Genomic DNA, 27,105 nt, shown 5'->3' with positions numbered 1-27,105 from the left:
AAAATGCAGCCTCCAGCAGCGGTGGCCTTACCTTCCTGAGAGCGGCTGCCGGTATGTGCTTCTTCAGCCTTGCTGCCACTTTTCGATCACTGGACATGATAAGAGCTGGCCTTCGTTGCCCTAAGGGAAGCAAACGCAGGCCTTCACTGGCAGGACGGGACTAGAAGGGGGCTGAAAGACGGGGCTGGCGCTGGGCAAAGCAGAGCAGAGATTCTTTGGTGTTTCCTCCTGCTCCCCTCTGCAGCTGCTCGGCCGGAGCCGTCCCCTGGCAGGAGGGGGCGGCAGCGACAGCCTCAGCTGAAGCACAGGAGGGCCAAAGGCACGAACGTCGACTGAAAGGTGGAAGAGGGCAGAGGGAGTTCCTCCCTGGAACTCTGAAGCAGGCAGGCCCCATTTTTCCCGCCAGTCCCAGAACACGGTGAAGCAGGGACTCACTTATCCTTTCCAAATGCCGCATCTTCGCGTGTTGGTCAAAGCGGCCTGCAGCATCTTGGCGTTCCGATCCAGACCTGTGCTCCATCCTCAGAACCTGCAGACACGCAGAAGGAAAGTACTGCCACTGGCCGCCCCAAGGAGCCCCAGGAGACACAGCCGGCCCCTCCACTCTCACTTTCCAGAGAAGGGCAGAAGCTCTTGGTGCAGCAAGCCCACTTCTCTGGATTTTCAGCTGGGACAGAAGTGCCTCCTCAGAAGGACCAGAGCCACGCAGGCATCACCCAAGCATGCCCCAGCTCTCAAGGACAGCTGCGGCGACCCACGGGGGACATTGCTGGTGGGGCCCAGACCCTTCCCGTGCTTCCCTCGGCCCCTCACGCCAAGCAAACACAACCCAGAGATACCCCTGAGGTGGAAGGGCAACTGCTTCAGCTCTCCACCAACCCTTACGGCTACAACTCTCTCCACGTCCAGCGCCTCAGCCTTCTAGCACCTGCCTCCTTCCCTTCCGGGTGCGGGTCTTCAGAAAGGCTCTAGAGGCCAACCCGTCCACCTACCTTCAGAGACCGTTTGCCACCAAGAAGCTTGGTCTGGATCTGTTCCTGCTCACACAGCTCCCAGCAGGTGGGTGAGAGGATCACTTCACTTTTAACCGCAAGGTTTTGGGCCTCCATAACTTCATCCAGGGCCTGGCTGCAGATGAAGTAATGCTGCTCCCTGTCTCCGGCAGTCAGTAAGGTCATTTGCCCTGCGGAGATCCCTGGGGAGAGAGCGAGAAGAAGCACTGACACCGGGGAGCTTTTGACCTCTATGGCCCCCCAGCACCTCAGCTGGCCAGCAGCTCAGCTGAAACCCAGCCTGGAGACGGGCATTAGGGAGGGGGGAGGAGTAATGGTTTTAGACTAAAAAGAAGGAGATTTACATTAGATATTCTACTGTAAATTAGAATTGGTGTCTGCAAAGACACCAAAGAAGTCGACGCTGACGATGTGTTGGCACTGCCGGGCATCTCACCCTGCTGCCTGTGCCACCAGCCCAGCAGAACAGCAGGTTTGATCAGTGCCTGCTCTTTTTGATGGCACGCAGGTTGTAGCTGTCTGCTTGAGGAAAGATGGGAGGCTCTCAGATAGTGGGGAAGGGTGGAGCTTGAGGTGAAGATGAGGTGAAGAGGTGGAACAAAAGCAAGCAGGGAGACACAGGTGATGTAAGGAAGGCTGCAGTCCGCTGCTGTCGCCTGCTCATTTGCGACAATCCTTCTCAGCAACACCAACCCTTGGCTGCTTGGCTGCCGGAACATGAGGCAGCTTCCCAGAGCCGACGCGTGCCTTACCCAAGCGGCAGGCAGGGCAAAAGTGCCTGTGCAGGGACTCGGTGTGGAATGCTGGCAGGGGAGGCTTTCCATTGGCGCTGGCCCCTGCAGAGGTGCCGGCCTTGCTCTGGAGGCAAGAAGCAGCCAGCAGCACTGGAGAGTGCCAGGGCTGTGCACGTGGCACAGCTGACCCAGCAGCGCCCATACCTATCTTCAGTTGGAGCTTCACACCCACGTGCGTGTCACGAGTGCCATGCTTCTTCTGGATTTGCTGGCAACACTGCAGCACCAGGCCGATGGTCTGAGGCAGCTGAGCTTCCGATGCTCTCCACAGCACCAGCACAGCATCCCCTGGGGAAAGGGAGGGGAAGGTGAAGGCTCTCCTGAGGGACAGCAGCAAGCGGCCAGCCGGCGTGCAGAGGAAGATGGGCTTGTGGGAGGGCATCCTCCTGAGGGACGGCACCCTGGCCACAGGGACCCCTCCCCTCTGCCGGGCCAGCCACAGCACCAGCCAGGGCGGCAGAGGAAGAGGGTGGGTGGCGGGGGGACCCTCTGCCCGGCACTCCTCCGCAGCTGCAGCGGCCAGAGAGCTGCTCCATCACGCCAGAGCACAGAGCAAGCGGCTCCCGCGGGAAACACTGCACAGCAGCAGGACACGGAGGCAGCCTCCTCCTAAGGACACACCTCCAAACTTCAGGATGTCTCCTCCAAAATCCAGCACATCTGCGGAGAAAGAGAAGGGAAGGCAGAGTTATGGGGGTGCCTTCTTCTGGAAGCCGTGGTGCAAGCCACTGTGGCCACAGCCCTGGCCCCTGCACAGCGAGCTGGGAGGCAGTGCCGTGGGATGCTACACAAGCACAGTACGCTGCAAGCTGGAAGGCACCTCTGGAGATTATCTGCTCCAGTCCCGCACCCCCGTCTCCACTCAAGCCGAGCCACCCAGAGCCACCTGCCTGGGGCCACGTCCAGATGCCTGGTGAAGGTCTCTGAGCGGGGACACTTGCAAATGCTGCCAAAGTGGTGGCCACCACATGCTCACGGTCAGAGACATCCCCCAGGATAAGGGGCTCATGAGGGCCACACACAGATGTCAGTGCCAGCATCCCTAGGTCACTGGCACGCTGGCACTCACTGGATGCCCCCAGCCTGCCCGGGGTCCTAATGGCACCAAAGCGGTGTTCCATCGTGGAACTGGAACTGTCTCTCTGCAAGCACAGAGGCAGATGCTGAGAAAGAGGGTGTCCCCTTGCTCATGCAATCAGAGAACGATCTAGGTTGGAAAAGGCCTTCGAGATCATCAAGTCCGACCATCCACCTGGCCTACTGAGTCCCCAGCACTAAACCATGTACCTTAGTGCCATGTCCACGCATCTCTTAAATAGCTGCAGGGACTGGGACTCCATCACTTAACTGGGCAGGCTGTTCCAATGCTCGACCACACCCTCCATGAAGAAATTCTTCCTAATACCCGACCCAAGCACAACCTGCCCCAAATTGAGACCCTCTCCTAATGGCCTATCTCTTCTCACCTGAGAAAAGAGACCGACTGCCTCCGCGCTGCAGCCTCCTTGCAAGGAGGTGGAAAGCGCAGTGAGGTCTCCCCTCAGCCTCCTCTTCTCCAGACTAAACAACCACAATGCCCTCAGCCGCTCCTCGTAACTCCTGTTTTCTAGTCCCTTCACCGGCTTTGATGCTCTTCTCTGTACACACGCAAGCGACTCAAACATCCTTCTTGCGGTCGGGGCCCCAAACTGAACGCAGTATTCGAGGTGCGGGCTCACCGCTGCCGTGTCCAAGAGCTATCACTTCCCTAGCCCTGCTGGCCACACTAGTTCTCATGCAGGCCGGGATGCCATCGGCCTTTCTAGACACCCGCGCACGCTGCTGGCACATGTTCAGCTGGCCGCCGACCAGCAACCCCACATCCTTTTCTACTGGGCACATTTCCAGCCACCCTTCCCCAGGCCTATGCGGCTGCATTAGGTTGCTGTGAGCCAAGCACAGGACCCAGCACTTAGCCTTGTTCAGTGGCACGTGGCTGGACTTGGCCCAGCCCACCTCGGCAAAGCCTTCCCACCCTCAAGCCAGTCAACCATCGTGCCTAACTTGGAATCGTCTGCAAACTTACTGATGGAGGGTGCATTCAATCCCCTCCTCCCTCCTGGTCACTGATGAAAATGTTAAACAAAAAAGGCCCTGGTACAGAGCCCTGGAGAATGCCACTGGTGTCCAGCCACCAACTGGATTGAACCTGGATTGAATGCCACTTGCTAGGACTCTTTGAGCCCAGCCATCCAGCCACTTCTTTACTCAGCAAACAGTACATACGCCCAGGCAGCATATATATGAGCAGCCAGTTTCTCCGGGAGAATACTGTGGGCAGCGGTATGAAACGCTTTATAAAAAGCCAGGCAGACAACGTCCAGAGCCTCTCCCTCCTCTACTAAGCGGGTCACCTTGTCATAGTTGATCAGGGTAGTCAGGAGGGACCGAGCCTTCAAAACCCCATGCCGGCTGCTTCTGATCCCTCCATTGGAGGCACACGCACGTGCCGTGTCACAGCACTCAGGATCACCTGCTCCGTAACCTGCCCTGATACCGACGTCAGACTGACAGGCCTGTAATTCCCTGGAAAGTCCTTCCAGCCCTTCCTGTCGCCTGGAGGCACGTCTGCCAGCCTCCAGTCCGCTGGGCCTCCCTGGTCACAGTGGGCAGCAGAAGAGACCTGCTGCGCTCCTGCCTCGCCACGGCAGCCCCACGGCTCCCACTGTCCCCCCAGGCCGCAGTGAGCTCCACAGCCCTTCCAAGGAGGCAGGAGCAGGCGGAGCAGCAAGGCTGCCTCTGCCCTCGGCAAGCAGCCTCAGGGCACGATGTCCAACAGCCTGGCAGCATGGCTCTTACCCTCCAAAACGTCACACTTGTAGTCATTGAGCGTTTGCGCCAGCTCGTCAGCACCTCTGTCTGCGCCGCTCTGCTGGACGCACTTCTCTGAAAACGCAGTGAAACCTGCAGGAAGGACACACAGAGATCAGGACATGTCTACGTGGGCCAAAGGACCTGGCAGCCAGTCCCGTTCTGCCAAGCCCAAGCGCCCGTCAGTCGCTGCATCGCAAGAGAAGCCAACCCATGCTCTCTTTAGCCATCACAGCAGGAGTCCTCAACGGTGCCAAGATAGCTGTGCCATCTACGGGCCAGGGCTCCCGAGGGCCTGGTGTGCCCCAATGGCTCGTTTCTGTGGAGGCTCCACCGTGCCCAGCCCACCTGCAAAATCCGCTAAGAACAGCACTTCCACGATAACCTTGGGGACCAAGTTGTCCCAGATGAAGTCCTCAGAAAGACGGAGATCGGGGAGGAGCACAGCTCTTTTCCCCAGCTCAGAGTACAGGTATTTCCTCTCCCAGGCAGATGCCATGATCAGCGCCCTGTGGTACCGGGGGCAAGTGCCCCCATGGTACCGCCCTGCGGTACCTTGCAAGAAGCAAGTGCAGAGCACCCTCCTCCCCCTCTTCTTCTACCTGCATGACTAGAACCAGTGTGTGGCTCAGGTGGGGATTTAAGGTGGGGCTGGCAAAGAGCCACAGGAGGGAAGCATTTGCTGGTGGCAGCTGGGGCCATGGCTGTGCTCTGCTCCATTCTCCCTCGTCTCTCGTCCAGGTGCCATGGGTCATGCAGATCATCCATGACTGCCTGGTGTCGGTCAGCAAGGAGTCACTCCTGGACAGCCTGAACAGGACCCTTTTCCAGATCACCTCCTTGGACCCCGAGCATGCGGTCCAGGGCCTGCTGGAGGCCTTCCCGTGGTGCGATGGGTATGGGGCCCACCCATCCACCTCTGGCACAGCTCAGGACGCCCAGGGCCGGCACAGGCCGAGGGGCGGTGGCTGGGGTGGCCCCACCGACAGCATGCTTTGTCTCTGCAGGGTTGCCACGGCCATGTGGCAGACGATGGTCTCCGAGCCCCGCGTTGCAGAGGACGTGCTGAGAAGCCTGCTGATGCAACACACAGGGCCTGAGCACGATGGCTTCGGCCCACAGCACAGCTGCGTCCGCTCCTGGGCTGTGAGTTCCTGGAGCAGGCCTCGCTCACCCCCAGCGGGGCTGCACTCCCCTCCCCGTCCCCTCCTCCACTCTTCCCCTGTTCCCGAACGACAGCCTCCCCTGGGGCTCCCCAGTCAGGAGGCCCGGGAGCCAGAGCCCAGCAGGGCCACGTGCACTGCTGGGGCCCCACTGCGCACAGGCACGGAGCCCGCCCCGGCGCTGCCACTCTCCGTCCTCCTCCCTCCCCACCTGCTCCTGCCTTGCTGGGCAGCCCGGGGCCGGGCGGCTCCCTGGCCCAAGCAGGCTGCAAGGTGTGGCCCAGGGAGCCCAGGGCAGCTGGCAGGACCCCCGGGGACTGCTGGGGCCTTTGCTCTGGATACGAAAAGCTGGCTTGCCCGTGACACAAAGCAGAGCCGACCCCAGAGAGTCGCTGGGGCTGGGCCCCAGGCCAGGCAGCCAGGCAGCAGGCTCTGCCCTGGTGTCTCTGACAGTGCTGCAGGGACATCCGTGCACTGAGAGCTGCGCCTGGCTGTTTTCTGCAGGTAACCAGTGCCATGCACAAGATCTTCCAGCTGCCCTCCAGCAAAGGCGTTGCGCAGTCCCTGTTCCACAAGTTCTACGTTGCCGTGCTCTTCCAGATCTCCTTCACCCACGAGTGCACGCTGCAGGACTTCAGCATGAGCAGCAGTCAGACGGGGGAGCGCATGTGGCCCCCGGGCAGCTTTCTCAGGTGCTCCATCCCCACTGCCAGGTCTGTGCCCCAGGCCAGAGCCAGGGCCGGGGCTCCACATGTGACGCACGCTGTGCTCTGCATGCAGGACTGCTGTGATGACCATGAGAGCGCTTTTCCAGCACCTGAAGGGTGCCGCTTTGGTTGAAGACATCCAGACGCAGGGTGGCTGGGACATGCTTTTAAGCCCTGAGACCTTCCACACAGGTGTCGCTGTGCTGACTAGGTGAGCGCCTCATCAGTTGTCCTTGTCTCCCCTGGCATTCTTCTCCCGGAGGTGGAGGGCCCCACGTGATCCCCTTCCTCGTGGCTGCTGGGGTGTGCCCAGGGGTCCGAGGGACAACGCTGACCCTGAGTGCTGGTGACGGAGGGATCTCAGAAGAGACCGACAGGGGGAGTGGCCGCTTTGATCTTTAAGGTCCCTTCCGACCCGAGCCATTCTATGGTCCATTCTGTGATTTCCATGCCGCTGCCTCTGAGAGTTCCTGGGAGAAGGGCTGCTGTTGCCCGGTGCAGGAGGAGGACTCGCAGGACGTGTCACCTTCCAAAGCGCCCCTTCCTCGGAGACCAGCGGGACAGGAGAGTGCTGGGGCTGGCTCTGCAGGCAGTGCCGCAGCCTGCGCTGCAGCTGTGTGGCAGAGCAGCCGGAAGGGTGTCCAGCGAGCATGGGAAGGCCCGGGGGCCTGGGGATCCAAAGCGGTCAGGAAATGACATCTGTTGGAAGGCCACAACTTGTGTGTAGGCGGGGCGTCTCTCAGTAAACCGAGCACATCTATGCTCGTCACCCTCCATGCTTGCAAAGGCAAGGTGTATGGCGAAGGGCGGGCGGCCTCTCCTCAAGCGGATAGCACCAGCTGCTGAAGCAGAGCGCAGAAATGCAAGCCTTGCCCTGGCCTGGCCCATGGGATAGCAGCTAGCGCTGGCAGCGCAGTCCCAAGGAGGTTCGTTTGCCCAGCTTGGTGCTACCAATGCGTTCTTCCCCTGGCCAGGGCTCTGCGAAGCAAAGCACCACTCTACTGTGCCTCGATGTTTGAAGAGGCAGTCACGGGTCTCTGCCAGAGACGGAAGCACAAGGAGATCGTCGCCATGGCTGTCTTCACGGAGGTAGGGCCTAGCGGCAAGTGGTGCCTCTCCAAGGTGTCTTGAAACTCTGGGCTGTCTGGCAGATAGGGGAGGGGCCAAGTTGCCAGTCTGATGGAGCTGGGCTGGTGACTGCGCTCTCCTCCCAGTCACTGGGGCCTTTTCCACTGAGGGACCGGGCCTGAAGCATTTGCATTTTGTCCGTCCTGGGGGGCAGCTCCCTGCACACAACCTCTTCCGAAAGTCCGGGGAGCAAAAGGCTGCAAGTGGTTCAGCGGGCAGAAGCAGCAGGCGAGGGAGCTGCGCTGCGTGCCGCGAGGCAGAGCTGTGACTGGCTCCGGGGCCCTTGCCCCGAGCTGTGTGGGAGGGGTGATTCAGCGTACTGCCAGGAGTCCTGCCGGCTGGGCCAGGCTCTCACGGGCCTGCTGAGTGTCTTTCAGTTGCTGGACTGCGTAGACTTTGAGCAGCACATCGATGACTGCATCCTGACCCTTCTTCAGTCACACATGCACAGTCAGTCCTTGGTGCTGCGTAGGATGGCGGTCACAAGCGTCGTCGTGCTGCCTACGAGACCCAAGACAGTGAGTGGGGGCATCTGGGCCAAGTGGCGGCACCCACCTGGGGCTGGCCTGCAGGCGCTGTTGCCCGCAGAGGCTTGCTTGGACTTTGCCAGGAATCGGGAGGGGCGGTAGTGGCTCCACTGCTCTCACTGCCTTCTTCATCGGCCCCTGAGCGCTTCTGGCCAGCCCCTGGACTGTGCAGCACGAGGAGAGCGGCACCGGTGTCCGCTCAAAGGCATCTCCTGCTGTGCCAGGTAGAGGTCAATGCCAGGCCCCAGGCCAGCCAGCGCGGGGCTGCCTCAGCTGCAGGAGCACTCTACTCAGAGCAGTCATCCTGCTGAGGTTGGGACGATGAGCCCCCACACGGGGCCAGGCTGACACAAGTGGCTGCTTCTGCAACCCAACGCAGCAGCCTTCTGTCCCGAGGGGCCTCAGCATGCTCCGTGCTGGCCTGGAGACAGACCTCTGCCCTGGGCTGCGCCCGCTGTAAGCAAAGGGCTTCTGCTGGAGTGGTCCTCGGTGATCCTGAAAAAGAACTGCTGTGTTTCATGCAGGCAGTAACTCTGCAAGGCCTGCTGCCAGAGGTCATGCAGCAACTGCAGGATGCCGACGGCGCCATCAGTATGAAGGCCCTGACTGTCCTCCGCAACGCACTCCGCCTGGCAGATGGGCAGGTGGCTGGCCCCATCGCTCTGCAGCTGCCGGAGAGGCTCCTGCCCCTCTTTGAAAACGTAAGGCTGGTGGGCAAGCCGGAGGTTTGGCCAGCGTGGCCACGGGACACGTGAACGTGGCCTGGGGGTGGTGCGTCCCTCTCCGCATGTCTCACTGGCCTGCGAATTCTTCTCCCACCACGACCCCTGGGCACGTGCTGGAAACGTTTTGCTTGGTGCTTCTTGGGCTCTCCGGCTGGGGCAGTCCCTCCCTGTGCAGAGCCCTGCAGACGTGTGCTCCACAACGGCAACTTCTCCTCGGCCCCTCGCTGCCCGTGGCAGCTTCTCCCCTTGCCACGTGTCCCCTTGCCAGCCCCAGGGTGGAGCATCTGCAACCCACTGCCTTGCCCTTCCTGCGTCTTGAGCCATTTTGCACTGCCTGCACGCTCGGCCTTACCTACCACAGCTCACTGCAGAGTGGGAGCCAGGAGCGTGTCTCCCTATCAGCCACACCGACCCCTTGCTCACTGTGAGCTCGGAAGAGCCTGGACTGAGGTCCTCACTTGTTCTGTCTCACCAGGAGTCCAGCTGCGTGAGAGAGCTCTCCATCCTTCTCTGCAAGGATGCCATGGAGGTGGCAGAGGGCACCCATGAAACGGAGATGAAGAAGCAAGTGCAGAGCACCCTCCTCCCCCTCTTCTTCCACCTGCATGACCAGAACCAGTGTGTGGCTCAGGTGGGGATTTCTAAGCTGAGCGGTCGCTTGAGGGGGCAACACCCCTCAGGAGGGCCTGCGCATCAGGGGCACGGGCTGTTAGCAAGGCTCCCTCTGAACGTGCCTCACCCTGGGGCCGAAGCTCCTGAATCCAGAAGAAAGGTGCGGAGCCCCTCCGTGCGTGCACCAGGCCCACCACAGCCGTTTTGCCCTTGCTGCGCCTCCACCCACACAAAGGGCCAGAGCGGAGGGGCCTCTCCCTGCCCCACATCCAGCCCCACACGCCGCCCTCCACAGAACAGCCCGCTGGGAGGCTTCCTGCAGCCCTAGAGCTGTCAGGGGCCGAGAAGGTGGGCACGGGCGTTTTCCAGGCCCGCCCTGCCTGCTCCCAGCAGTGCTCAGCAGTGGTGCGTAGCCACGGATACCTAGGCACTAGAGTTTTCACGGGCATCCCAGCTGTGCGTGCAGGTGTCTGAGGCCAGTGGTGTGGCGCCCAACAGTTGTCGACCCCATGTTACGCACAGGGACCCGCCAGATGTCTAGGCTGAATGCTCCCTTGCTCTCTTGGGCATGAGCACCCTGGAGCTGCCAGCGTGCTCACTGCAGAAACCCTGGCCCGCACAGTGCCCTGGGCCACGCAGAGGGGTGCAGCCCCTGCCAGGGCTTGCAGGAGCCAGCACGGCCTCCAGCCCCACCAGCCTGGGAAGGGAGCTGCAGACAGGACTACAGCTCCCAGCATGCCTCGGGACGGAGCAGCCCACCTGACCCCGCGGGGACTCCGGAACGCCCCCCCGTGCCGTTCCTCTCCTCTCCCTGTGCCTGTGCCTCTCCCTCTTCCCAAACCGTTTTCCCGGAAACCCACAAAGGGAAACGGCAGAAAAACGCACCCCACGCCGTCTCGGGGAGGAAATACCTGCCCTGAGCAAGGCTGGAGGGGAGGCACCTGCCCGATGGCAAACTGGGAGCGGAGAAGAAGGCGAGGGGACACCCAGTGGGGCGGGGAGGGGGGGAAGGCTGAGCTGCCCGGGCACCAGCCCAGCGGTCGCAACAGCGCTGGGGGTTCTGTGCCCCCCAGTGGGGGTGGGACGGGCCTCTGTGGGCACAGAGCAGCCTGGCCCGTGGCTCCCCGCCCCGGTCTTGAGGCCAATGCTGGCACGGTGGCAGCAGCGCTCTGCCTGCCCTGCAGACCGGTGCCAGCCCCTGGCAGCTGCCCGTGTCCCACCCTGACCATGCCGTCTCCCTCCAGGTGCCCACACGGGCCCCAAGGGAGCCTTCAGACCGCCTCCCCGGCAATGCAGCTTGTGCTGACGGGCCTTCTTCAGTGCCCCGCATCTCTCGCTGTGGGAGCGAGCTCTCCCTTTCTGAGAAGAACTTTCTTCTTATTTCCAACCTGAACCTCCCCTGGCGAGCCCCGACAACCACCACCGTAAGACAACAGATGTTTTATTAAGACACACTAAGAAGAGGAGGGACGCAAAGGCAGTTGGCGGAGAGGGAGTCTTCTTCCTGAGAGGAGTCCATTCTCCCGTCCCTGTTGGCTTTCATGAGAGCTGCCAGGCGGGAGAACCTCCGTCCTCCTGATGTGCCCTCCAGGCTGTAGAGGTGCCCCAGTAAGGAGAGGCAGCGGGTCTGCTGAAGCATCCAGGCGAGCTTCTTCCTCCTGGCACACAAGAGAAACTGCTGAGCCCAGAGGCACGGCTGTAGAGCACCAAGTCAGGCTGGGCAGGGGAAAGTGGGGTGGCGGCTGAGACACGTCCGCCTCCTCAGAGGAAGGGAGCTGGTGCTGGAAGGGCTGCCGGCATGGAAGTGCGCAAATGAAGAAGTGCTGCCAGGGGCAGCCGACCGCTACAGAGGGTGTGCTGGCACTACGGCACCGAGGGGGGGGGAAGTGATGCCAGGCACCAGCAGGAGAAGGACTATCGCAACTCTGCGCCTCCTCATCATCACGCTCCCCGCCCCGCACGCACACCTTAACCCAACCCCATCCCGTCCCTGGAGGTCACTCCAGACTGCCTTCCTTCCCTTGTTAAGCCCGTCCTCCCTGTTCACATCTCTCTGTTCCCAGGCACCCCTGGCCTCATCCGAAACGTGCCAGCAGGTGCATCCCTCGGCACAAGCTGCTTTCTACCCAAAGGCCCAGGGACCGCACAGGGGGGCAGCGTGAGGCTGCACTGCCCGCTGTTTGACTCACACGTCGTGCCTTAATGCCTCGGTCCTGCTAACGAGCTATGGGACAGCGTAGGTATGGCCTGAAGTCCAGGCAGGCCTGGGCCTGAATGCCTGGCACCAGAATACTCTTCCTTTCCCATGTGCTCCCTTCTGCTGCTTACCGAGCCTCTGGCGGAAGGGAGGGTGTTCTTCTGTTTGGGGCACAAAGAGCACCCTGAAACCTTTCCCACAGAGACTTGACAAAGGCTCCGGCGCGCGTCTGAGGGAATTGCTTTTTCAGAAGGCTCAGCGCCCGCCTGGTCGTTTTCTTGGCCAGCCTCACGCATCCTAGATTACAGCAGACCTGCACAGGAAGAGGGAGACGGGCAGACACGGACCGCTTTCCCAAGCCTCTCCTCCTGCAGAGGCTGCAGAAATGTACCAGGGGCTGCCTATAGCAGGGACGCCCCCTGCAAGAAGGGAAAGCATCCGGCTCCATCCTCCAGGACACCCCTCTGCGTCACCCTGCCGCTTTACCTCCCCTTTGAGGCTGAAGAAGGTCGCCTCCTCAAAGCAGTCTAACGCAGTTGCTGTCTTCTCCATGGAGTTCCTCAGGGCCTCCGCTTCGTTCAGCTTCATAAGGGCCTTCGAGCAAGCACACAGGCAGCAGGTGAGCATCGGTGCAGAGCCCCTGGCCAGCTCCGTCCTTCCCTCTTGCCTCCTGTGGCACCTGCCTTAGGAGGGCCCGCATCTCCCCACGCGATCCCTGCCCTAGCACAGTGCCCCGTGGGCTCGGAGCTCAGGCACCAAGGGAGCCTTCAGACCGCCTCCCAGGTAATGCAGCTTGTGCTGACGGGCCTGCTTGAGTGCCCCGTGTCTCTTGCTGCGGGAGAGGCAAAGCGCAGGAAACAGTCCGGCTCTGCCCCCGCTGTTTCTTTTGGGAGGCCCCTTAGCCGGCGTGTCCTGTTGCAGTGGACTCCAGGTGCGGTGCGTGCTGGCAAGCAGGGCCACTCACCATGTAGCTGTTGGAGACGTGCAGGTAGGCAGCCGCACACTCCAGCAGGTAATAGAAGGCTCGGGGAGCGTTGCCTATTGCCACATAGTGGCGAGCCAAAGGCACAAGCACTGATTCGATGATGGCTTCGCATTTGCAGGAACACTCGCCACCGTCCTTCTCTTCGGTCCTGCTGGGCTGCGCAGTTGTCCACTCGCCCGCTGGTGGAAACCGCTCTGACGCTCTGGTCAGCGGCAGGATGCCAGGAAAAGAAGAGAGCAAAGAGCGGATGAGCATCACCTGAGATGACCCTGCTCTCCCTACAGGTAGCAACAAAAGCCCAGTTTCCTGCTGTCTCATCCCAGCTCCCACCCCACAGCCAGCCTCCTCGTCCCAGAGCTGGAGTCCCAGCCAGCAGCCAAACGGCAGAGCTCCATCTGTCTGCTCTGGAGCTCACTGGTTTCCACAATCATCAGAACCTTGTCTCCTCACCTCAACTCCTCCTCCGAGAAAGCCTGCTGCTGCTGCAGGGCATTTGCACTACCTGGGAAGAAGAGAGAGCGTGTCAAGGACCTCCCCACGTAGCCCGGGCTAAGAGCTGCGGGCTTGCAAGGCTCCTGCCGAGCAGACCCAGGGCACAAGAGCTGCGGTGATCATCCTCGTCCCCTGGCTCATCCCTGGCAAGCTGGGGCCCACCAGGTCCCCAGCACATGGGCCTGGGCTTCCAGAGGGAGGGGGCTCCGCAGCACGCACACAGCCTACCCTCAGGGGTGTGACTCCTGTCCTTCTTCAGCTGTTCTCCAGCGAGCACCAAGGCCTCCCAGCTGTGCCAGTCATCCTCGTCCGCAGAGCCCTGGCAGTTTTCCCCATCCTGGGGACTGGGGACGGCAAAGCGGTGGAAGGCCACAAAGTCCCCTCCGTGGCAGCTCCGGCATTTGTGCGCGTGCTTCTCCAGGAACGCAGCACGCTTGCGCTGCGCGTTGGCCCTCTGTCTCTCGGGCCACAGCTCGTAGGCTGCCTCCCGCAGCAGCGGGGCACAGAAGGCCAGGACGCCAGCCCGCCACTCTGTGGTCTCCTCGCTCATAGACGGCCTCTCCGCCCCTGCAAGGCAATGGATCGTGGCCTCAGACAGAGTGGTAGAGGCATTCTCAACAGCCGCTGGGAATTTCCCTCTGCGCAAAGCTGGTGGGGGAAGGCCCCTTTCAGCTACAGCGCTCCTGGGTCTACGTTACTGCCACCACTTACCGCTCCCTGCCTGCTGAGAGGTGGACGGCTCCTCTCCAGCATCTTGGACGTCTCTGGGCACCCCTGTGTCCTTCAGCCACTTAATGATGTTGTCGCTCACCAGCACGTCCAACAAGTAATTCATCTGCTGCCTGATGCAGGTGGGCAGGATGTGAGCCAGCAGCTGGGTGGTAAACACCGGCCCTGTGATGGCCGCAAACTTCAAAGCCATCTGCTTCTTCAGCGTGATCCGGTCCAGCTCAGCCAGCGCAATCTCTGTCAAGAAGAAGCAAAACGTCTCTCTCTTTTGTGTCCCAGAGCCTGAGCTTGGAGAGGCTGGACAGTTCCACCACGGGAAACAGGGTAGACTTTGGCCTCTCTTCCTCAAGATGGCACCTGCTGGGCAATCGCAGCCCAGGGGAATGTCTTCAGGATGGCTCCACTCCTCCGGCAACCACAGGCCACAAGGCCCAGGGATAAGAGAGACCCAGACAAGCGCTCCTCCACCAAGGATGGGGAGGGCACGATCCTGCGGGTACATGCGACCCGCGATGCGACCTAGCAGAGCTGAACTAGGCTGACGCCCAGCAGTGCACACAGAGAACAGAGAGCGCTTTCACCACCTCAGAGCTGGACTTGGAGCTCCCCGCAACTGCTGTGCGCCTCACAGGTAGGCTCACAGCTGGTCCACAGCCCGGAGGGGGACATTTGTGCCCTTAAGCACAGAGCTCTTTCTGCTCAGACCGGAGTCGCTTTCCTGGCACGGACCCCCCGGCTGAGCGGGTGACTCCGCAGCATGCCGATGCCCAGCCCCTCTCTCATGTGCACCCCAGGAAAGGACCCCAGCACAGCCGCGAACTCAGCCGCTCACCTTTCAAGGTGGCCGGCAGCACGGTGGTCTCCAGGCTGACGTCTGGTCTGATGGTGCAGACCCTGCCGCTGTTATTCCCAGCACTGGAGCTTGAGGTGGCTGAGACGAGGTGTGAAGTCTCGACTGCAGAAGCTGGGGAGAGAGAGAGAGGGAGCGCATGAACAAGGTGGGGCAAGTCCAACCTGTCACGGTCGGGTGCGCTTCATGGCCCGCACCGAATGCGGTCAGTGAGCGGGGCAAACCGGTTTCCACTGCAGTGTTTTTGTTTGCATCGCCCTTGCAACTCTTTTTCCGCCTTCACACCAGCTGCCCAGCTGTACTGAATGAACGTCCCGCGACAGAACGCAGTAGTTGCTGCCTTTGACCGCGCTACCTCCCACAGCCAGGGAAATTGCCGGTGATAATCCAAAAAGCAAAGCCCATGCAGGCTGTCCCCAGGGCAACAGCACTCTGCTTGGCATTGCTCTTGCAATTAGTGCTCTTGCATTACTGCCAAGCTCCTCAGTTCCCAGCGCCTTTGCGGGCATTTATGGTTTTGGATTACAGTTTCCCAGGTCTGTCCCTCTCCTGCAGAAGGGCTTTCTTCTCAAGGGAGCTGGTGGCTTGCCAAGGTGACAGCAAGGTGTGCGGGAGCCCACGCCTCAGCCAGATCAAGTTCTGTCCTGCTGCCAGATCGGACTCTGCCCAGACTCACTGGAGAGCCACAGGACACGGTCGTGCGGGGGGGAGGGAGGTGCAACAGCATCTAGCCAGTGCGCAACAAGAGTGCTTACCGATCAAGCCCTCCCAGTCGTCCTCTGCTTTTTTGTCCTGCCTCCCAGTGCGGAACAAGCGCATGTTGTTGCAACGCAGGCAGCGCAGCAGTTCCTCGCAGTAATATGGGATGCCAGAGCTTCTTTGGATCAGGAACCTGGGCAGGAGCAGAGCCAGCAGTGACCAACACCAGGGAAGTACGGTGCGACACAGTTCTGATGGGCGGGCGGCGAGTCACTCAGCCTCACAGGGTAACCAGCCTCTTCGTCACAGCTACGGCGCACTTCAGAAGGGGGCGGTCCTCCCACTGGCTTGGGCGTTTGGGACCCCCTGACCCTACACCGTTTGCTGGAGTCCGTGGGGAAATGGTCGTGGACAATGTCCAAAGCACAACGCAGCAAGCCTGACCTTCCCTGTCCTCAGGAGCCCAGATCTGCTCTGGCAGCTGGCTGGACCCCTGCTCCTGGGAATCCCTCCTGCAGCCTGGCCACATAGGTCAAAGCCTTTTGCACGCCTCAGCCACGCTAAGGCTTGGGCACCCACCTCCCTCTGCTCTCCTCTCTCCTCTTCTCTCCCCTTTCCTCCCTGCCTTGCCCTCCCTCCTCTGCAACAGCAAAGGGCTGTCACTGCCCGCGTGCTGCATCTTGGGAGCTGCCTATTCTTAGCTCCCGCCTGCTGTGGTGAGTCTTAAGGAGAAACCCAGGTCCTTGCTGGAGTCAAGGATGCTGCCAGAAGGCCCCGTGCTTCCTTTCCTGCGGGGCGACTTCCTTCCGTGGGCGGCGTAGGTCCAGCCCCTCCGGAAGAACTCCCTGGCCTGCAACATACCTTGCTAGATCCCTGGGGATGCTGACCACTCCAAGGTCCTGGCAGGCTTTCTGCACCACAGCTGCAGGTTTCAGCTCTTCCAGATGAAGACAGCTGATTCTCTGGGACATTGTGCTCACAGACATTGTGCTGCAGCTTTGAAAAAGCTCTCCGTTCTCTCGTGGCCAGGAGCTAAGCTCATGACCATGAAGAGCGTGACGCTTTGGAGCACGGGCCACATGATAATCCAGGAGGCAGGGTCGATGAAGTGGGCGTTGTCGATGACAAATATGCCGAATTCTCCTCCAAGGGTCTGAAAAAAGCAGACGGTTCTGTGTGGGGTCTGGTGGATTCTCAAGCGTCTTCTAGGGGAGGAAATGTAGCCCCTCTCTCCGGAGACGGAGAATACTCAGAAGTCTCTCCCCAGCCGCTTCCCTCTTCAGAAGCTTACTGGCTGTTCATTTCTGCGAGACTTTAAGGTCTCCTCAAGCACCACTTGCCCTTCTGAAGGAGGGAACTTGGGCAAAGGAACGCAGAAGGCGTCAATCCTCCTCCAGGGCACATACCCTCCAACTTAACAGGAGGCGAGCTACTAGGCATATGGGGAGGGCTCGAGAGGGGCTTCTGGGAGGAGGGGCTCCTGGGCCCTGAAGGGCGATGACCCTGGCACATCGTCCTGCTGCCCACTCAGGCCGCTCTGATGTGGAGCCTGCAGCGGGCAGGGTTGTTTTCTTTCTCTGACCCAGGTGGAAGGAGGAACGCTCACCTTCTGTAGCACTTGCATACAAGTCAGGTGCAACTCCCTTTTCCTTGGAGTGTCATGCATCTTGCGAATCTTGTCCGGGACGGCAAACTGGACGGGAAAGCAGAGTCAGAAAGAAACATCATCCTGGGACCAGGCATGCCTATCCACCAAGCTCGACGGCAGAACAAAGCGCCTCTGCTTTTGCATGAGGTCAACACGAGCCTCTCTTCACTGGCCTTTCCAGGGTGCTGACCAAGACACCTGGCTCATGCGCAGGACATGAAGTCACCACAGACAGGGAGCCTCCCCGGACCCAGGAATCAGAACGCGGTGCTATGAGCCCCGCGGCTCCCAGCCCGGAGCTAAGCCTGCCCAGCGGAACACCCAGACAACAACCAGACTACCTCAGGAGGCAGTCTCACCCTCTCGCTCCCACCTTGACGAGGAGAATGTCATTGAGGAGGCAATATCTGCTCTCTTCTATCGCCCCTTGGAGCTTGGCCTGCAGGGTGCGCTGCCTGTCCTCGCACGTTTCACCCGCCTGCAGGCCCAGAGCCCTGGCCACCAGCATACGGATGGCAGAGAAGGGCTGCCTCACGTTGGCCTCGGTCAGTTCCACGGTGACAACCCTGCGGTGCAAAAGCAAAAGGCACCTGAGCTGCAGAAAAGGCCCCCAGTAGCCCACGCCTGCCAAGACAGGAGAGCTAGAGATTCACGCCGCCTGGTTCTTACTGCAAAGGAACGCAGGGTGCGCAGTCCCGGGGGTGGGGGAGGAGGGCCAGGCACAGGGCAGAGGCATCGCAGTCTTCCACGAACGTCAGGCCAGAGGCCAGAGGCCTCGCCAGAGGCCAAAACCAAAGAAAACCCAGATGGGGCAAAGAAGCCGGGGTGTGCTGTAGGCTAGTAGACTGCTTTGCCACCCTGGACAAGCAAAAGAAGCCTCTTGGAAAGGAGGACCTGTGTCACTTAGTGGCTCAGGACACCAAGCATCTGGCACCTTTGGCTCAAGTCTTTTGATAGTTTTCAAGAGACAGCAACGTTAACATTCAAAAGGTCCTCCAACCATGGCCCAGAGGGACACCTGAGAACTGAGCAGGCAGACAGGAGGAAGAGTGGCCCAGTGGCCCACCTTTCCCCAGGGCGACATGACTGACCCAAAGCTTCCTGCGCAGAAGGAGCTGGGAAAAAATTCCTCCTTGCGTCAGAATGACCTCTGCCGTAGCCTTGCACGTAGTGGAGCAAGCACAGCGCAGGGAGCCCAGCGGAAAGCCGCTTGGACAAAGCCTGCACGGCTAGCGTGCGTCTCCAAAGCCAGGACAACCTTCCCCACCCCACTGGCATCACTCCCGGCTCTCTTAGCAGCAGGAGACAGAAAGGCAGAGAGGTACAAAGCAGACCCGTGCCAGGCCTTTGAATCTTCCTGGCCACGGGGAAGGGATGTCTGCGGGAGACCAGGCTGGTCTCTTGCTGCACAGCTCCTCTTTGCCGGCCAAGGTTGCACCCTTGGGGTCCCTGTGCCCCCATCCAGATGGCTCGGAAGACACTCACCACTTCTCGGCGATTCCCACATATTGATAGATATGGCCGGGATTGGTAACGCCTTTCAGCTTTGTCTCCGGCAACTCCTTGAAGAAGCAACCGGGCAGGCGAGAGGCTGCGGAGGTGGCTTCATCACAGGACACCAGCCTAGGGTAGTGCACCATCAAGCGTGCAGCCAAGTTCACCTTATGGCCAATCACTGCCACAGAGAGAGAACACGTTGACATGGTTAGGAAAGCGGCCTTGCCCCACCCTTCAAGGCCAAGGGCTACTTCCCCTTGTTGTCCATAGGTGCATGCCCAGTGGACTGCACCAATAAGCACACAGAGCTGAAATCCACACGAAGGTCTTTTAATTAAATAACTAATTATATAACTCTGCAGAGTCAGGTGCTTGGCGATCTTTTGCAAAGCCAGCACACTTCAGACTTGAATCACCGTTATTTATACACAGCAAACTTGTGAAAGCTATCTCTTTGGCTACTTTTGATTGGCTATTACAGCTCACCTAACTTATGTCTACGGAGTTTGCACATTACAGAGGAAGAGCGGGGGAGGAGGGGACACCAAATCCCACATCAGCATACATTAGCATTTTGATGGGTATGTTTTTTAATATGTTTATGACCCTTAATGAGCAAAAGGTTACTATAGGTCAGTCTGGAGCTGTTGTTCTCCTTCTTGTTTTTACCTTTTATCCCATATCTTCCTTGCTTCTGCTAGCTCAAGGCTGCCTGTCTCTCTGCTCCCTTATTTTCTCAGCTAAAAGACTATACGAGCTATAGAAAAGACTACACAAGCTGCGGGCCTCCCTATATTCCTCAAGGTTTCCTTGTGTTTTTTTTTTCCCCAGCTTTGGGACTACACCCTCAGGCACAGGTCAACCCAGCGGCAGGGCAAGCGGACCCAGCGGGAACCACAAGTCTCTGAGCCCATTCTCCCACCTCAGGTGGAGACCGGTGCCATCTGGGCCGCCACCAGCAGCCTGTGGCATATGTGCTTGCCCCAGCCTGCCCGTCTCTTCATGACTGACATCCTTAAGCGCACCCACGCCAGCCTCCCACTCTTCAGACTAAGGTGCGGTACCTGTATGTTCGGCCCTCTCAGGGTGGCCACAGAGGCCGCAGAACACCGTCCCGCTGGTGACCCCAACGGACACTGCCCTGGCACACGGGGAGAGAAGCGCAAAGTCAGTGGCGCCCCAGGCGCAGACCTGCTCGCCCCGCTCCGCCCCTTCCCACATCTCCCCTTGGCGCCAGCCAGGGCCACCTGCTGTCCCACAGCCAGTGCGTGTCTTGGGGACTTGGAGAGCTCGGGGCGCAACACACCCCGCTCACAAGGGACACGGGGAGGGCGCACGCAAGATGGCTTGGACCCTTCCCCTGAGGCACGATGGCTGCGACCTGCAGCAGGCCACAGCCCCTCTCATTAGTGGAGGAAAGCAGGTGCTGCCCACAGAGCACCTACAATGCCAGCGGCTTGAGATCACGGGGCTGGGCCCGAGCCCTGTTCCTGGCCCTGTTGCCCAGAGGGGCCTGCCTCTGGCACCAAGGAGCCTCGTGCCCTGGTGAGGGCTCGCTCCAGCACCACGACTGGCAGGCTCTGCTTGGAGGGCCTGCGCCTGGCTGCCCTGAGCTAAGCCCAGGGGCCGCCTGCTGCCTCTCAGGGTGCTGCCTCAATCCTGCCAGGGACAAAGGAGGCCAAGCCAGGAGGCCACGTCTCTTGCTGGTCAGCCCCCTTGCGCTGTCCCAGGCAGCACGCACGCCCTGCAACGCTGCCACACACTCACTCAAGTTTCCTCAGCGACGCGGAGCACATGCTGACGATCTGAAGAGCGCTTTCCAAGGCATGGATGCTCTCGTGCTGCAGCTTTGCTCCAGACAGTCCCAACACACAGAGGAACGTGCAGCCCTGCAGAGGACGGATGCAACACATCTGGTTACAGTGCCCATGGCCAGCAGCTAATGTCGTTCCGCTGCAGTCGCCAGGGAGACCAGCACAGCTGCAGGTCAACACAAAGCCACAGAGGACTGATCCCACCGGCAAGGCAGAGCTGCTTCTCAGTCCCTCTCCACTAAACAGACAAGGGCCACCCTCTGGGGGTGGGGTTGCTCCCCCACGCTCACCTTATCAAACAGGAGGCTTTTGTTGTTTTCGCCCTTGTGAGGACTGAGGATTGCTGAAATGATCCTGTTGGCGTTAGAGAGGCCCCTCCTAAGATCCAGTAAGTTGGCCTCTGCAGAAAACTGCAGCTGGACAAAGAGGCTGGTGACTGGCCGTAGCTCAGACCACAGGTGCAGCGGCACATCCTCATCCATCTGGAAGGGAAGAGCACGACAGCTTTGCCAGCCTGTTCTCCCGGGGGTTCCTCTGGGCCCGTGCCATACACCAAGGGAGAGCAGGCGTGCTCGCAATACCAGGTACTACTGGAGGAAGGGTAAGTCCTCTGCTCGGTGCCAATCGCAGGCCAGCCCGCGGCAGGCAGGTCATAGCACAGTCATAGCACAAACGACAAAGGAGGGGAATGTTCCAGCAACACCCCATCTTGTGACAAGTACGGCCGCGAGGGGCGACCCTCTGGCACGTCCCAGGGACTTGAGCAGACTCGCCCGCTTGTCCTCGCCTCGTGCCCACAGCACGTCCAGAACAAGAGTCGTGGAAAAGGCAGAGGGAAGGCCACCTCCCGCCACCCGCGCCTCTTTGAGGAGCAGCACAAAACGGGCAGTTTCCTGGCACATGCAGCACCACTAGCCCTGGCGTCAGTTCCCCTGGGTTCCCGCCTCAGGCTGCTTTTCCTTTCGTTTGTCTGTTTTCACGAGAGCTCCACCCCTGCAATGCACACCTTCTTCTGCCCTCCCAAAATGCAGCCTCCAGCAGCGGTGGCCTTACCTTCCTGAGAGCGGCTGCCGGTATGTGCTTCTTCAGCCTTGCTGCCACTTTTCGATCACTGGACATGATAAGAGCTGGCCTTCGTTGCCCTAAGGGAAGCAAACGCAGGCCTTCACTGGCAGGACGGGACTAGAAGGGGGCTGAAAGACGGGGCTGGCGCTGGGCAAAGCAGAGCAGAGATTCTTTGGTGTTTCCTCCTGCTCCCCTCTGCAGCTGCTCGGCCGGAGCCGTCCCCTGGCAGGAGGGGGCGGCAGCGACAGCCTCAGCTGAAGCACAGGAGGGCCAAAGGCACGAACGTCGACTGAAAGGTGGAAGAGGGCAGAGGGAGTTCCTCCCTGGAACTCTGAAGCAGGCAGGCCCCATTTTTCCCGCCAGTCCCAGAACACGGTGAAGCAGGGACTCACTTATCCTTTCCAAATGCCGCATCTTCGCGTGTTGGTCAAAGCGGCCTGCAGCATCTTGGCGTTCCGATCCAGACCTGTGCTCCATCCTCAGAACCTGCAGACACGCAGAAGGAAAGTACTGCCACTGGCCGCCCCAAGGAGCCCCAGGAGACACAGCCGGCCCCTCCACTCTCACTTTCCAGAGAAGGGCAGAAGCTCTTGGTGCAGCAAGCCCACTTCTCTGGATTTTCAGCTGGGACAGAAGTGCCTCCTCAGAAGGACCAGAGCCACGCAGGCATCACCCAAGCATGCCCCAGCTCTCAAGGACAGCTGCGGCGACCCACGGGGGACATTGCTGGTGGGGCCCAGACCCTTCCCGTGCTTCCCTCGGCCCCTCACGCCAAGCAAACACAACCCAGAGTTACCCCTGAGGTGGAAGGGCAACTGCTTCAGCTCTCCACCAACCCTTACGGCTACAACTCTCTCCACGTCCAGCGCCTCAGCCTTCTAGCACCTGCCTCCTTCCCTTCCGGGTGCGGGTCTTCAGAAAGGCTCTAGAGGCCAACCCGTCCACCTACCTTCAGAGACCGTTTGCCACCAAGAAGCTTGGTCTGGATCTGTTCCTGCTCACACAGCTCCCAGCAGGTGGGTGAGAGGATCACTTCACTTTTAACCGCAAGGTTTTGGGCCTCCATAACTTCATCCAGGGCCTGGCTGCAGATGAAGTAATGCTGCTCCCTGTCTCCGGCAGTCAGTAAGGTCATTTGCCCTGCGGAGATCCCTGGGGAGAGAGCGAGAAGAAGCACTGACACCGGGGAGCTTTTGACCTCTATGGCCCCCCAGCACCTCAGCTGGCCAGCAGCTCAGCTGAAACCCAGCCTGGAGACGGGCATTAGGGAGGGGGGAGGAGTAATGGTTTTAGACTAAAAAGAAGGAGATTTACATTAGATATTCTACTGTAAATTAGAATTGGTGTCTGCAAAGACACCAAAGAAGTCGACGCTGACGATGTGTTGGCACTGCCGGGCATCTCACCCTGCTGCCTGTGCCACCAGCCCAGCAGAACAGCAGGTTTGATCAGTGCCTGCTCTTTTTGATGGCACGCAGGTTGTAGCTGTCTGCTTGAGGAAAGATGGGAGGCTCTCAGATAGTGGGGAAGGGTGGAGCTTGAGGTGAAGATGAGGTGAAGAGGTGGAACAAAAGCAAGCAGGGAGACACAGGTGATGTAAGGAAGGCTGCAGTCCGCTGCTGTCGCCTGCTCATTTGCGACAATCCTTCTCAGCAACACCAACCCTTGGCTGCTTGGCTGCCGGAACATGAGGCAGCTTCCCAGAGCCGACACGTGCCTTACCCAAGCGGCAGGCAGGGCAAAAGTGCCTGTGCAGGGACTCGGTGTGGAATGCTGGCAGGGGAGGCTTTCCATTGGCGCTGGCCCCTGCAGAGGTGCCGGCCTTGCTCTGGAGGCAAGAAGCAGCCAGCAGCACTGGAGAGTGCCAGGGCTGTGCACGTGGCACAGCTGACCCAGCAGCGCCCATACCTATCTTCAGCTGGAGCTTCACACCCACGTGCGTGTCACGAGTGCCATGCTTCTTCTGGATTTGCTGGCAACACTGCAGCACCAGGCCAATGGTCTGAGGCAGCTGAGCTTCCGATGCTCTCCACAGCACCAGCACAGCATCCCCTGGGGAAAGGGAGGGGAAGGTGAAGGCTCTCCTGAGGGACAGCAGCAAGCGGCCAGCCGGCGTGCAGAGGAAGATGGGCTTGTGGGAGGGCATCCTCCTGAGGGACGGCACCCTGGCCACAGGGACCCCTCCCCTCTGCCGGGCCAGCCACAGCACCAGCCAGGGCGGCAGAGGAAGAGGGTGGGTGGCGGGGGGACCCTCTGCCCGGCACTCCTCCGCAGCTGCAGCGGCCAGAGAGCTGCTCCATCACGCCAGAGCACAGAGCAAGCGGCTCCCGCGGGAAACACTGCACAGCAGCAGGACACGGAGGCAGCCTCCTCCTAAGGACACACCTCCAAACTTCAGGATGTCTCCTCCAAAATCCAGCACATCTGCGGAGAAAGAGAAGGGAAGGCAGAGTTATGGGGGTGCCTTCTTCTGGAAGCCGTGGGGCAAGCCACTGTGGCCACAGCCCTGGCCCCTGCACAGCGAGCTGGGAGGCAGTGCCGTGGGATGCTACACAAGCACAGTACGCTGCAAGCTGGAAGGCACCTCTGGAGATTATCTGCTCCAGTCCCGCACCCCCGTCTCCACTCAAGCCGAGCCACCCAGAGCCACCTGCCTGGGGCCACGTCCAGATGCCTGGTGAAGGTCTCTGAGCGGGGACACTTGCAAATGCTGCCAAAGTGGTGGCCACCACATGCTCACGGTCAGAGACATCCCCCAGGATAAGGGGCTCATGAGGGCCACACACAGATGTCAGTGCCAGCATCCCTAGGTCACTGGCACGCTGGCACTCACTGGATGCCCCCAGCCTGCCCGGGGTCCTAATGGCACCAAAGCGGTGTTCCATCGTGGAACTGGAACTGTCTCTCTGCAAGCACAGAGGCAGATGCTGAGAAAGAGGGTGTCCCCTTGCTCATGCAATCAGAGAACGATCTAGGTTGGAAAAGGCCTTCGAGATCATCAAGTCCGACCATCCACCTGGCCTACTGAGTCCCCAGCACTAAACCATGTACCTTAGTGCCATGTCCACGCATCTCTTAAATAGCTGCAGGGACTGGGACTCCATCACTTAACTGGGCAGGCTGTTCCAATGCTCGACCACACCCTCCATGAAGAAATTCTTCCTAATACCCGACCCAAGCACAACCTGCCCCAAATTGAGACCCTCTCCTAATGGCCTATCTCTTCTCACCTGAGAAAAGAGACCGACTGCCTCCGCGCTGCAGCCTCCTTGCAAGGAGGTGGAAAGCGCAGTGAGGTCTCCCCTCAGCCTCCTCTTCTCCAGACTAAACAACCACAATGCCCTCAGCCGCTCCTCGTAACTCCTGTTTTCTAGTCCCTTCACCGGCTTTGATGCTCTTCTCTGTACACACGCAAGCGACTCAAACATCCTTCTTGCGGTCGGGGCCCCAAACTGAACGCAGTATTCGAGGTGCGGGCTCACCGCTGCCGTGTCCAAGAGCTATCACTTCCCTAGCCCTGCTGGCCACACTAGTTCTCATGCAGGCCGGGATGCCATCGGCCTTTCTAGACACCCGCGCACGCTGCTGGCACATGTTCAGCTGGCTGCTGACCAGCAACCCCACATCCTTTTCTACTGGGCACATTTCCAGCCACCCTTCCCCAGGCCTATGCGGCTGCATTAGGTTGCTGTGAGCCAAGCACAGGACCCAGCACTTAGCCTTGTTCAGTGGCACGTGGCTGGACTTGGCCCAGCCCACCTCGGCAAAGCCTTCCCACCCTCAAGCCAGTCAACCATCGTGCCTAACTTGGAATCGTCTGCAAACTTACTGATGGAGGGTGCATTCAATCCCCTCCTCCCTCCTGGTCACTGATGAAAATGTTAAACAAAAAAGGCCCTGGTACAGAGCCCTGGAGAATGCCACTGGTGTCCAGCCACCAACTGGATTGAACCTGGATTGAATGCCACTTGCTAGGACTCTTTGAGCCCAGCCATCCAGCCACTTCTTTACTCAGCAAACAGTACATACGCCCAGGCAGCATATATATGAGCAGCCAGTTTCTCCGGGAGAATACTGTGGGCAGCGGTATGAAACGCTTTATAAAAAGCCAGGCAGACAACGTCCAGAGCCTCTCCCTCCTCTACTAAGCGGGTCACCTTGTCATAGTTGATCAGGGTAGTCAGGAGGGACCGAGCCTTCAAAACCCCATGCCGGCTGCTTCTGATCCCTCCATTGGAGGCACACGCACGTGCCGTGTCACAGCACTCAGGATCACCTGCTCCGTAACCTGCCCTGATACCGACGTCAGACTGACAGGTCTGTAATTCCCTGGAAAGTCCTTCCAGCCCTTCCTGTCGCCTGGAGGCACGTCTGCCAGCCTCCAGTCCGCTGGGCCTCCCTGGTCACAGTGGGCAGCAGAAGAGACCTGCTGCGCTCCTGCCTCGCCACGGCAGCCCCACGGCTCCCACTGTCCCCCCAGGCCGCAGTGAGCTCCACAGCCCTTCCAAGGAGGCAGGAGCAGGCGGAGCAGCAAGGCTGCCTCTGCCCTCGGCAAGCAGCCTCAGGGCACGATGTCCAACAGCCTGGCAGCATGGCTCTTACCCTCCAAAACGTCACACTTGTAGTCATTGAGCGTTTGCGCCAGCTCGTCAGCACCTCTGTCTGCGCCGCTCTGCTGGACGCACTTCTCTGAAAACGCAGTGAAACCTGCAGGAAGGACACACAGAGATCAGGACATGTCTACGTGGGCCAAAGGACCTGGCAGCCAGTCCCGTTCTGCCAAGCCCAAGCGCCCGTCAGTCGCTGCATCGCAAGAGAAGCCAACCCATGCTCTCTTTAGCCATCACAGCAGGAGTCCTCAACGGTGCCAAGATAGCTGTGCCATCTACGGGCCAGGGCTCCCGAGGGCCTGGTGTGCCCCAATGGCTCGTTTCTGTGGAGGCTCCACCGTGCCCAGCCCACCTGCAAAATCCGCTAAGAACAGCACTTCCACGATAACCTTGGGGACCAAGTTGTCCCAGATGAAGTCCTCAGAAAGACGGAGATCGGGGAGGAGCACAGCTCTTTTCCCCAGCTCAGAGTACAGGTATTTCCTCTCCCAGGCAGATGCCATGATCAGCGCCCTGTGGTACCGGGGGCAAGTGCCCCCATGGTACCGCCCTGCGGTACCTTGCAAGAAGCAAGTGCAGAGCACCCTCCTCCCCCTCTTCTTCTACCTGCATGACTAGAACCAGTGTGTGGCTCAGGTGGGGATTTAAGGTGGGGCTGGCAAAGAGCCACAGGAGGGAAGCATTTGCTGGTGGCAGCTGGGGCCATGGCTGTGCTCTGCTCCATTCTCCCTCGTCTCTCGTCCAGGTGCCATGGGTCATGCAGATCATCCACGACTGCCTGGTGTCGGTCAGCAAGGAGTCACTCCTGGACAGCCTGAACAGGACCCTTTTCCAGATCACCTCCTTGGACCCCGAGCATGCGGTCCAGGGCCTGCTGGAGGCCTTCCCGTGGTGCGATGGGTATGGGGCCCACCCATCCACCTCTGGCACAGCTCAGGACGCCCAGGGCCGGCACAGGCCGAGGGGCGGTGGCTGGGGTGGCCCCACCGACAGCATGCTT

At 60.1% G+C, this 27,105-nt stretch overlaps 1 protein-coding gene across 1 annotated transcript; it reads right to left on the bottom strand.

Moving 5' to 3' along the window:
- Positions 1 to 11,789: 11,789 nt before the first annotated feature.
- LOC308186668 (adenylate cyclase type 10-like) lies at positions 11,790 to 26,608 on the bottom strand (the record flags this gene model as incomplete). Its single annotated transcript, XM_080608788.1, is given in 23 exon segments — positions 11,790 to 12,029; positions 12,203 to 12,310; positions 12,681 to 12,903; positions 13,152 to 13,203; positions 13,422 to 13,760; positions 13,905 to 14,159; positions 14,755 to 14,886; positions 15,528 to 15,664; positions 16,333 to 16,460; positions 16,463 to 16,624; positions 17,078 to 17,164; positions 17,493 to 17,685; positions 18,605 to 18,794; positions 19,681 to 19,757; positions 20,384 to 20,505; positions 20,721 to 20,912; positions 21,484 to 21,572; positions 21,888 to 21,981; positions 22,445 to 22,647; positions 23,404 to 23,547; positions 23,881 to 23,919; positions 26,098 to 26,202; positions 26,458 to 26,608. Coding segments are annotated over 23 exon segments (3,408 nt in total). The 3' UTR covers positions 11,790 to 11,843.
- Between the last annotated feature and the right edge of the window lie 497 nt (positions 26,609 to 27,105).

Source organism: Anser brachyrhynchus, assembly GCF_964034855.1.
Source record: "Anser brachyrhynchus genome assembly, contig: SCAFFOLD_120, whole genome shotgun sequence".
Taxonomy (NCBI): Eukaryota; Metazoa; Chordata; class Aves; order Anseriformes; family Anatidae; genus Anser; species Anser brachyrhynchus.
Note: the sequence above shows the minus strand (reverse complement) of the source record. Positions and strands in the feature narration are given on the sequence as shown.